General features: G+C 37.2%; 1 protein-coding gene across 1 annotated transcript; it reads left to right on the top strand.

Annotated features, from left to right (window-relative positions):
- Window positions 1-826: 826 nt before the first annotated feature.
- LOC113238650 (probable multidrug resistance-associated protein lethal(2)03659) lies at window positions 827-9863 on the top strand (the record flags this gene model as incomplete). Its single annotated transcript, XM_026475484.1, has 5 exons — window positions 827-1020; window positions 4353-4559; window positions 4985-5193; window positions 6655-6836; window positions 9637-9863. Coding segments are annotated over 5 exons (1019 nt in total), but the record flags the coding sequence as incomplete, so codon positions are not given.
- Window positions 9864-12315: the final 2452 nt, after the last annotated feature.

Raw genomic sequence — 12315 nt, 5'->3', positions numbered from 1 at the left:
ATATATATATATATCAATACAAACACAGTCTCCGAAAACGAATTAGCATTTTTTTCTCTTCTTCATTGCATGAAAGTTTCCTATGTTTTCATGTAACTTATTTTGCTCATAGCCGGCAACAAGTTTTACATGGCTAATATTGCCGCTTGTTTTAAATTAGGTGGAGTACAATCATTACTGTATTTTCGTTATTGCTCGTCTCACTCTAACCATCAATCTGACCAACGGGAAACTTTGCTCATTTTATCATTTTCACGACGAAAATACAGAAAAGAGTACCAAAACACTTTAGTTTATTTTACCGCCTTTTTCGTCTTAAAATGAGCGGTGTAATTAGGTTTTTTAATTCTCGCAATTACTAATACTACGCAGTTGGCTGTATGAGTTATTCCTTTGCCTGTTTACATAGTTCATTATTTAGTAGGTAGATTTAAAAGTTTACAGACAACTTTTGCAAACAATTTCATACTTACTTGGCCGGGAAGAAGTCTCACGGTCCTTAAATGACTAACTTCCAGTGTTTGTTTTTTGTAAGTAATGCAAACATTTCCGAACATGTTTGAGAAAATAATTTATATTTATTAACATAAACATGTTGCTTAGATATATTTATGTTAATAAACTTGTTGTTTAGAAAGTATTGCATAATTGCTGCTGCACAATTAGAATGGCAGTATGCTAGCCTCGACCAAATGTCCCAAAAATCATATTTGAAGAATCTCGTAATCTATAAATATCTTATAAATCCCTTACAACAACAAAAAAAAATAGTTATCAAGAAAACTGATCCTTAAAAATTCTATTAATTTCCCACATTTATCATTAGGCCAAAGAGCTCGCATTTCCCTGGCGCGAGCGGTATACAAGCGTGCAGATATCTACCTCATGGACGACCCTCTATCTGCCGTGGACGCACACGTTGCAAGACATCTTTTCGAGTCTTGTATAGTCGGTTACCTGCGCAATACTACGCGCATTCTCGTCACGCATCAGCTGCAGTTTCTTAGGGACGTTGATCAGGTATTTTTTAATATAATAATACTAAGTGACGGGACGAACAAGTCGTGCGCCTGGTGGTAAGCGACACGCCTGTCCATAACAGTTGCAGTACCACTCGGAGCTTTAAATTACGAAGATTTGCACTGCCACTACGCCCGACACTTTGAGACATAAGTTGACAAGTTCCATGTCCCTCTAATTCACTAGCACCCTTACCCTTCCCAACCGGAACGCAGTAATGTTCACATTACTGTTTGTGAGGTGGCAGTACTTCCCTGGACGAACTCTTTCATAAGGAACTCTGCTGCTACTGAGGTCAGGGGGCCAATCGCGCTATTTTCGCAAGGTTTAACCTTACAACATTTGAGGTTATGGTTTTGGTTAATTAATGGTTCTACCGACGCACAAAATGCAATCGCGCTATCAGTTTTAATGAACCTAAACCTCAAATTAACCTCAAACTATAACCTCGTATTAAATTTTAAGAGACGTGCCTTGACTTCCTAAAACCGACTAAATTTTACCGTAAAACGCACTGAAATGTCAATATCTACGAATTCAAGTCTATAAAAGAGCGATTTAAAAAAGTGTGTAAAAGAAATGTCATTAAATTCTATTGTAAACAAACATAATGTGTTGTGATTTGAACCAAATTAATTGAATTTAGTGTGTTGTTGTGGTAGATAAAACACGCAGAGGCAAGTACCTACACATTGTTTTCCTTTTTTAATATTCTATTTAATAAAATAGTATCTTTTTATACAATCAAATAGGTACGCTAACTACTATTAATTTCGAAATGTTAGCAATGTAGAATTAATAATGATGCTCGTATTTCAGCCAGTGTGGATGCGGTCGGACGGCGAGCGACCACTGTAAGCCAGCTCCATCTTTGCTGGAGTTCGAATCGCTTAGAGATTTGGCTTGAGAATGACTTCGCTCGGCGTTGTTCGCGCGTGTTATCAGCACGCCTTTGGTGCGAGTGTGTGGCTATTTTGTGGCCCCGCAATAGATCCCAAAAGGTGAGCTATAATGCGAGGTAATAGGATACAGTGAGTGGATCACTCACCGTTATTGTACCAGAACTCATATCACTATAATATGCGATGTTATTATTGTTATTCAGGTATGGAATGGTATGAAAAGCAGGGTGAGAATCTACGCCACATCGACTGCGGCAGAGGCCCTACCAACCTTCCTAAAGGACACCAACTCTGGCACAAAATAACTAAATAACTTCAAACATACAATTCCATAACAAACTTTCTCACTCTTTATTATTAATTAAAAAACAAAGTAACTTTCAATTTGAGCAAATTCTTTCCCACTCTTTATTCCATCACATCTATTATTTCGTTGACAGCGAGCTGATGAGCGTTGGAGCAGAGCCGGTTAGAATTCTTATGCATTGAGGAGCAGCGAGCATGCGAAGCATTCTTGCAGCAAGTGAATGCTGGCAGGGTGCAGGCTGAGGCAGCTATTATTTCTGCCAAAGCAGATGATCTGCATGCCCAATCCGTAGCTGCCATTTGCAAAGCAATTACCGAGTTGGTGCCTGCAGTTAACCTTTTTTGATAGACTATTTAACAAGAATGACAGGTTTGTTTTCAACATGTTTTCTTAATTCCTGCTGATGATATGTTCAATTGTGGAAATCTGAAAGAGCGTAAGGAACGAAGGTCTAATCTGTAGACTTTTGTCCCCTTTATATTTCCACAGTGATATAAACATTTTTTTAAATGTATTTTGAAAAGGCCCCTAAACATTCTGGCGTTTATGTTGGCTTCATACTGTATGTATATAAATACCCATCCTGCTTTATCTGTCACTACTCTCATGAGAGGTATGGCACAGTCTTAAATTTAGGTCTCCAATCTTACTATATACATATTTTTGTTTCAGACTTCTTTGAAGAATCAAAAGCAAGCTCGCTCTGGAAATGAAGGATGATTTGGGGTAGATTGAGGCAATAAATAAACTAAAAATACACTCTTTTTTTTATTTCAACCTCTTAAAAGTATACATCAATTTAGATATTAAGATAATAAACAATTACAATAGGTATACATCGTCATCTTAGAATGAATACCACATATTTCTATGTAATTTTTTAGGATGAAGATAAAAATATGGTGTGAAGTATAGTAAATGCAATAATGTGTGTAGTTAGCATTTTAATTACTTAAATTATACCTCTTTTAGATACTATATTATTACATTATTAATTTTTATTCAACAAAAATCAGTAAAAACAAACTGAAAATGCATATGTGAGGCTTCACTGTAAGGGGACGATATGTTGTATAAAGTCAAGTGTTAAAAGAGATAAATTGTAACCTTGTAATATATTTTTATACAACTATACATATTTTACCTATATCTGTCATTTTTATTTTATAATAATAACAGGAAATAAGACAAGAACTAATAAATATGATGTACATTGTAAAGCTTATTTTCTCACCGCCTTTTAATACCATCTCTTTCGGCATGCCTTTTAGGAAAGCTGCATATTTATTCATAATAACTGGTTTATTTGAAGCAGCTACCGCTTGTGCCTTTCTGACACTGGCTTGGGAAAGGGTGATAAGCACTTGCCAATGAGGGTCACAGGTACGCCCCAGTCGTAAAAACAATACGAGCTATTAAAATCTGTAACAAAATTAATAATGATTTACACAGCATAGACATTTTGGTTATTATGCAAAACTGAGAACTATCGGATTCCACTTAACCCTTACCTTTGTCTCCACATCCAATGCAACAGACCGTCCTTTAACGAGAATATGTAGGCATAGTTCTTCCACCAATCCTGAAATGAATTCCGTGGAGAAATGGTATATCGTTTGCGGAATTTCTCCTCAGACATGTTAAATGTGATCGTCTTTTTATGCTTTTCTTTTATTTAAAGCCCGTTCTTAGGCCACATCCACCTCATAAACACTTTCCAAAACATTTAAGTAACCGTGGAACATCTTTTATATACGATAAACGTAGTGAAAAGTTACTCTCCATTAACTGCCACACAAACCTTGACCTTGCGAAGGTTAATCTATTCCCCCAAGGTTACATGTGAGGTTAAAACGTCAAAATATTTAGCGCGATACCAATTGGCAACGTTTTAGGTTTTGGTATTACCTTTGACAATTAGCGCGATACCAAATGTGCGTTACGTGTCACACGTCTAAGTTTTGGCTTAGGTTTTTGTTTTGACAGTTAGCGCGATACGAAATGTACACAACGTGTCAGATTGGCGAGGTTGAAGGTTTTGGTTAAACCTTTGACAATTAGCGCGATTGGCCCCCAGTTCATGTAACAGAACCTGTTAGTTATCTTTTTCACCTACTCTGCAGATCATCATATTGAAGAACGGCGCAATAGCGGCGGCAGGAGACTTCGAGCGGTTAAGCGCGTCGGGGTTGGACATCGCGACCATGATAGCTCGTGAAGAGACGGAGGAAGAGAAACCTCCAGCTGACGCTGGAGTTCCTGTTGAACCATCTGCAGAAGAAACATCATTGCATTCCAGTTTCAGGAAGAGACAGTTGAGCATACATTCGGTGAGTAGATTTTTCCGGTGATGTGGTATATGATTATTAATCGTGTTACGCAAACAAGTCATTTATCATAAAAAAATTAATAGGTAAATGAAATTTATTTTTTCAAACAAACCGACGTTTCGGGCCCTTTATAGGTCCTATGGTCACTGCTGATTAATTTTTGTCCATAAAAACAAATGTAGCGACCTGCCGAGCGATTCAAAGTAATTAAAAAAAACAAACAACAAATAAAATTTGAGTTATATTTTTTTTTTTACTTTGACACGCTCTCCTGTGATATTTTCCAAACGCACATTATATGTTTTACCTTTCCAACGTCGATATGCGATTTAAATCTGAAAAAAAAGTTTCATTTCCAATATATAGCAATCGTAAGAACTCGATGTAGACAAATAATATAGTTTTAAACTATTGATAACCACCAGGTGAGTTCCGTTGACAACTTATCGGCGACTGCTCCTCCCGAAGGCGGGCGTGAAGAAGCGGAGATGCGCTCCAAAGGTTCCGTGTCAGGCATGGTGTACGCCGCATACTTGCGCGCCAGCGGTAACGCCTGTGTCGTCGCTATGATGTTTATGGTCGCGGCCATCGCCCAACTTTGCGGTTCTGTGTCAGATTGGTGGACTGGATACTGGTAAGAATTATACAAGTCTATATACGGCTTTAAATCGGGTCGTGTGTCTGATGGTAAGCTACACGTCTGTCCATAATAGTTGCAGTGCCACTCAGACCTTTAAATCGTTGAGATCTGAGGGGCACTGGTACTGCGCCACTTATTGACCACTCCCATGCGCCTGTAATTTCACCAGCGCCCTTACCCTTCAAAACCGGAACGCAGTAATGCCAACATTGCTGCTTGGCTGCAATACTAGATAAGGTGGCAGTACTTCCCTGGACGAACTCTTTCACAATGAGCTTTACTGCTGTTCAAAAATTTAATTGCTCTGGAACTCATAGTACAGAGACTGCTCTAGTTTGAGGCCAAACTATTTGGTGTTGTTATCTGACACCATATTATTATTCCCTTCATTGATAAACCGAGTAAGTTGATTTTTAACCACCTTCAAGAAAAAAGGAGGAGGTTATACGTTCAGCTGCATGTATGTTTTTCGTATGTTGTCCGATTTCTCCATCAATTGTGGACCGATTTTGAAAATTATTTTTTTAATTACATATATACAGTAGGAATAAGCCGTGGTAGCCTAATAGTTTGACCCATCACCTGTCAAGTAAGAGTTGTGCGTTCGAATCCGGGTTTGCACCTCTTGAGTTTCGGATTTTATGTTCGAAATTAAATGTGAAATTTACCATGAACTTCTCGGTGAAGGAAAACATCATGAGGAAACCTGCACACATCTGCAAAGCTATTTGTGTTTGAAGTTCCCAATCCGCATTGGGCTCGCACACAGCCCAAGCCTTCCCATAGTAAGAGGAGACTTGTACTGCTGCCGCCATTACTTGAAAGGGAGCATGTGACAAAAATACAAAACCAAGAAAGCAATGTTAAAAGAAAGGTAATTGAAAAATATCTACTTTTCTCTTGCAGTAGCTTCATATCTTATCGACGTAGGAAAACTAAAAATAGTGACAAATCAGCCTTTTTTTTACTCATCTCGGCAGTAAAAAAAAATAAAATAAAAAAACATTTATTTCAGTTATCTATGATCCATATTCTTGGATTATAAAATTAGTTAATCACTTTAGAAAATTCAAAATAAAAATATCAAAAAAATTAAAAGGTTTTACCTTTTAATTTTTCTAAATCGAAATTAAATATTAAAATCTAAATGACAAAATAAAAACTCTAAACCATAAAATTAAAATAAGATGAAATAATAATCAAGTAACATTAATGAGTTATCAAATACATACTTTTCCTATATGCAGTCGAATCAAATGCCACATTATGGGACAGTCACATCGAGTATATATGGTTATATACTCGATGGACAGTCATAACATATATATATATATATATATTACAGAGCAGGGTACATTTTAAGTAACAACCACTATATATGTATATGGCAACCACTATATTTTGGTATGCTATATTAACACAGATTACATTAATATTTGTCAAATTTTCCCTTAGGGTGAACCTGGAACAAGATTTCGTAAAAGACGAAGTCGTGCGGTTACTAGGCAACCAGACACCAATCGTTAGAGTCGGCGTAGAAACATTGCGTGTCAACGAAACCATTCTCACCTTCCCTAACGACGCACAATACAATGATACATTCCTTACGAGATATATGTGCATCTACATTTACACTGGTAAGTTATTTGGACATTAGGTTTGATTCTCGTTTGTATCATTTACGTAATGATATAAATGAAACTTTCTAATTTTTGGTCTAGATTTTTAACCGACTTTAAAAAAGGAGGAAGTTCTCAAATCTACTGTATGTTTTTACATATGTTACGCGACAACTCGTTTTGTGAACAGATTTTGATGGTTCTCAGTAGAGGTCCCATTTAAATTTGAAGTAAATATTCCACCTGTAAGAGTGGCAAACTATGGGGATAAATGACTTCGGGTCGGTTTTTTTAGTACTCTGTACTGAGATTATCTGTAACATTATCCTAGAACTTAATTTCGATAGTCTATATCAGAAAGGCGGTGTAATAATTACCTAAACTTTAAGTGAATAATACATAAAGGTCGCAAATTCGGAATTGCGGCGCGTACAGCGGAGCGTCGCTTGGACCGTACGCGCTGCGCCACTGAACACACTGACTTTTTTTTATAATATCAAGTCGGGACGAACAAGTCGTGCGCCTGATGGTAAGCTACACGGCTGTCCATAACAGTTGCAGTGCTAAGCAGAGCTTTAAATCGCAAAGATCTGAGGGGCACTGCCACTGCGCCCGTCACCCCGAGACATAAGTTAATATAATAATTGGGGTAAATACTCAGGATAAATATCCATTTTTACTCGATATTTATCCAAAAACGTGGATAAATATATGTTTAATTGTGGTTTATTATTTATATTTATTTATATTTATATTTTATAAAGTATATTTTTAAAACACGTGTACCTACACAATTATAAACATTTATTTTTTATATCAAGTGTTTTAATTAATAGATTTTGTGTGTGAAATGTGAAAGAGAATCCTTAGGCTATTTCAAGTCCAAACATGCCTTTATTTAGTACGCAGTAGAACCCAAGACCTTAAAGTTGGGTCGCACTTTATTAACGCAGGATATCAGCTAAAGGGTTACAGTTAATTTGATAACTTTCTGTCAATCGAATTTTTTATACCACTCGAAAATCGTAGGCAGAACAGTTTTGTTACTTAAAAGAATGGCAAAAACGTAATTATTTCATAAAAAAATAATTCTAATGAATTTTGTTATAAAAAACAAAAAAAAATATCCATGTTTTAGGATAAATACCCAGTAAAAACGGATATTTATCCTTAGACAGATATTTATCGGGTAAAAACCCATGTGCATGTAATTTCACCAGCACCTTTACCCTTCAAAACCGGAAAACAGTAACGTTGACATTACTGCTTGGCGGCAGAAATAAGTAAGGTGGCAGGACTACTCTGGACGAACTCTTTTCACAAGGAGCTGTACTGCTAATTGTATTGAGGAGTCTTGGTAAAGCGTTTACAGTGTACACTTGAGCATCCCGTTCAATACAAGGGCGGGACATTGTAGTGTGTCCTTGAGCGGCCGACTCTGATTGGAATTGACCAATCAGAGTAGGCCGCTTTCGTTAGATTGAGCGTTTAGTGTATTGCCACTAAATGCCCTGTCTAACGAAAACTACAGGCCTACCGCGTAACTGAGTCGGTTCCTGAGGTAGCTGCGCGGTGCAGGAGGAGTGACAATTTACGTAACAGTTATTTCGCGCTGCACACGAAATAATGAAAACAAGATTTTTCTGACGATATTCAATTAGGCGGGGCTTTTTTCCATCTACATGGTATTCCAAGTAGATTGAAAGACCGCCTACCAAATTAGTCAATTTGTTTTTATGTGAAACGATAATACAGATATAAAAACAATTTCATTGATAATTGAAACTAATAGACAAACCATTTGGCACTTTTTTAATCAACTTGCTAATGCTTTGAGTATCGTCAAAAAAATCTTATTGAAATTATCCCGTGTACAGAATGACATATCTGTTACGTAAACTGTCACTCCTCCCGCACCGCGCAGCTACCTCAGCAACCGAATCAGTTAAACGGTAAGCCTGTAGTTGCGTGCACGCTGTACGTGACAGACCACACTCAATGCGAACCTTGAACGTCCCGCCGAACTGCCCACCGGTGCGAATTTGCGGGCAAAGAGTGAATAAACCTTCCCCTGAAATTCCAAAATTATTTTTTTTGTCTTCTATTTTTAATGGGTAACTAATGCAGGGAGTTCCATAATTTGAAACTAGCTGGCTAACTGCTTAATGCTACTATCTGGTAACGTAACTATTCTACCGGTACATAATAAGTCAAACTAGTTGTCTGAAACTGTCAAAAATTTGACAGATAATTGTACAAATAGATGTTAAAACGGTAACACTGATCAGGAAAACGTAATATTCTACAGAATTGAATTTCGCCTTAGGCCCGGCGCCCATTGGCGGGACAGCATGGCAAGGGATCTTTCGGCGTTCCTAAATGCAAGTGCATACTGACGGCAATTATGCCGCGGCTAACCGTCGCGACTATATAGTAGCTGGTTTATTACCAGTTGTATATTTAAAAACGCTGGTCTTGCTGAAGAACAAAACTATATGCCTAGAAGGAGAAGCGTTAGAGTGAAAAAACTTTTGATCCTGCCGAAGCATCCCGAAGACTGTCGACTCGGTATCCCTAAGCTTACCGCAGCTTTGATTTTGTAGCTTTGACGACTATAATGGAAATTACAACTATAATGACTTAACATTGGGATATATTGCTATTCGTCTCCTATAAACTCCCTACCGTACCGTCCAGTCAATGGACGCCTTACTTTCGCTCAATTGTCTTTCCGTTAGCTTGCACGTAAATGGTGTGATTATGTTGCACTTTTTTATATAAATGTGACATCTAACAAAGTACTTTGAATAATTTACAGGCATGGTAATAGGGCTAGTAGCAGTATCTTTGTCCCGCTCCTTCATGTTCTTCTCAATGGCGATGCGCGCATCAACGCGTCTGCACAACACCATGTTCGCGGCAATCACGCGCGCGCCAATGCGCTTCTTCCACGTCAACCCTTCTGGACGCATCTTGAATAGATTCTCCAAGGATATGGGAGCCGTTGACGAGGTCTTGCCTATGGCTATGCTAGATGTTTTACAGGTTAGTTTCCGAAGATTTTTGAACTTTTATTAATATTTAGTGTATGGAACCAAAACTGGTGAAAACTTTGAAACTGGTGAAATTACAAGCACATGGGATTTGTCAACTTATAACTCAGGGTGATGGGCGCAGTGGCAGTACCCCTCAGATCTTTGCGACTTAAAGCTCTGAGTGGCACTACAACTGTTATGGATAGTTGTAGTATACTTCACTTGGTATTATAAAAAAAAAAGTAACTTTTTCAGTCCAAAGTGTACAGCTTGCAGTTCACTGCACCGATTAGCTACAAATTAGTAGATTTATAATATTTATATATATTATTACGTATAAAGTTCATCTTTCATGACTAAATCTCACACTACCACAGTCAGCTCAGGTGGCTTCCCATTACACTCAGCAGAAATTTGCATGTAGTCTCCATTGTCTACTAGACGCAGTGTTACATATTTTACATAACACTGCGTCTCTCGGATACCTGAAAGAGTGTTTCAGCTTCCTTAGGTTCCAGGATAAGCCTCACTCGTTAAGTCGCAGTTATCCCTTTTCATCCTTCAATTCCGATTTCTATTCTCACTGTTTCACCATTAATGCTGTCAGACTTTGGAACGCACTTCTCATTACTGTTCCCGAAAGTATTTACTATTTTACTTCGTTATAGCTATATTTCGTTAGTTTTAGAGTTTATTATTTATTCACTACTCCATCCATTTCTTAGTTATTATATTATGAAATATGTATTTATCTAACTATATACTTTATAATTTTATTAAAATAATAATGTTTTTAGGAAATGAAACTAATATTTCCGGATTTAAATCGCGTATATTTGTTTTTTCAAACAAACCGACGTTTCGGGCCCTTTACAGGTCCCAGTCAACCGTGACCATGGGAACCGGGAATCGCGAAAACCTAAGAACTCGGAATAATGTTTTTGTTATGGTATTGTTTTTGTGCTATATAATTTTTGTTTTGTTGTGCATGTAAAACCTATTAATTTTATTTAAGTTTTATTGAATGTCAGGATGTTTCACTTGTTTCACCACCACGACATTTGATTATTTTTTTGTGAAATTACTCCACTAGTTTGATATAATTATTAAACAAAGATCGAACACTTAGAAAAAATTTACTTCGATCGAGGTTTCGAACCAACGATGTCTCTTAGCAAACCTTGCCAGACGCTATGCCGCCTAAGCCATGGAACGAACCAACGGACCTCACGAATTTTTCCATGTGCTTGTTGCAGATCTTTGTTTTGGTTTTTTGACGACATTTTTGCCGTACCGCCATCTGTGAGAAATCTATAAAATCTAGGAAATGAAACTATTTTTCCGGATTTAAATCGCGTATATTTGTTTTTTCAAACAAACCGACGTTTCGTGCCCTTTACAGGTCCCAAGTCAACCGTGACCATGGGACCTGTAAAGGGCCCGAAACGTCGGTTTGTTTGAAAAAACAAATATACGCGATTTATATCCGGAAAAATAGTTTCATTTCCTATGTGTAACAATCGCGAAAACCTAAGGACTCGAAATATGTTATAAATTCTGCACTACTACACTCATTATTGCATTAAAATGTGTCATTTCAAGTGGAATACTAAATATTGAAAACGCTTCGTTGAGCATTGTGTATTGTAACAACTAATCCTAAAGACAATAAAGTCTTGTTCAGCGGGATACAATTATTATATAAAATATCTATTCTAATTACTGATTGATTGAAATAAATGAATGAATGAATGCAATATTCTTTCTTTCTTCTCTTTTTCTATTCTTAGGCGACGCAGAACAGCTGGTCAAGTATCAAAATAGTCTAATATGCAACAAGCGGCCTTATTTCTGTTTTTGCACTTGTTGCATCGGGAGAAATGTTTGCATGGCCTAGATTTATTTCTCTCGTGAGTTTGTGTGTAATTTGTGGTTGTCTATGTGTTTCCATGGCACCCGCAATACAGGGTTTCGTTATTGTTATAGTTATTATTACATGAGACAATTCAACGTTGGAAGAAGGGATCGTGTCGCCATATTTTTTTATATTATAATATTTGTGTTGCTAAGCCTCAGATAACTAAAAAAATATAAGCAACCACCGAATACATTTATAGAAATTTATTGCGTAGCAAAGTAGCTAGGCATATTTTTTTAATAACATAACTTAGACTCAAAATAATCTTTATTTCATAGGTACTGCTCATTCGTAAGGCATTTTAGTAGCAGTAGAAGTTCTTCCTTGTGAAAGACTTTGTCCAGGGAAGTACTTCCACCTTACCTATTTCTGCCTCCAAGCAGTAATGGGACCATTACTGCGTACCGGTTATGAAGGGTAAGGGTGCTGGTGAAAGTACAGGCAAATTGGGTATTTTCAACTTATGTCTCAGGGTGACGGGTGCAGTGGCAGTGCTAAGATCTTTGCAATTTAAAGCTCTGAGTGACACTGCAATGGATAGGCG

The sequence above is a fragment of the Hyposmocoma kahamanoa genome, unplaced genomic scaffold (genome assembly GCF_003589595.1).
Source record: "Hyposmocoma kahamanoa isolate Upper Pololo Valley unplaced genomic scaffold, ASM358959v1 97119, whole genome shotgun sequence".
NCBI classification, from domain to species: domain Eukaryota; kingdom Metazoa; phylum Arthropoda; class Insecta; order Lepidoptera; family Cosmopterigidae; genus Hyposmocoma; species Hyposmocoma kahamanoa.
This window is presented reverse-complemented; position numbering and strand designations above follow the sequence as displayed.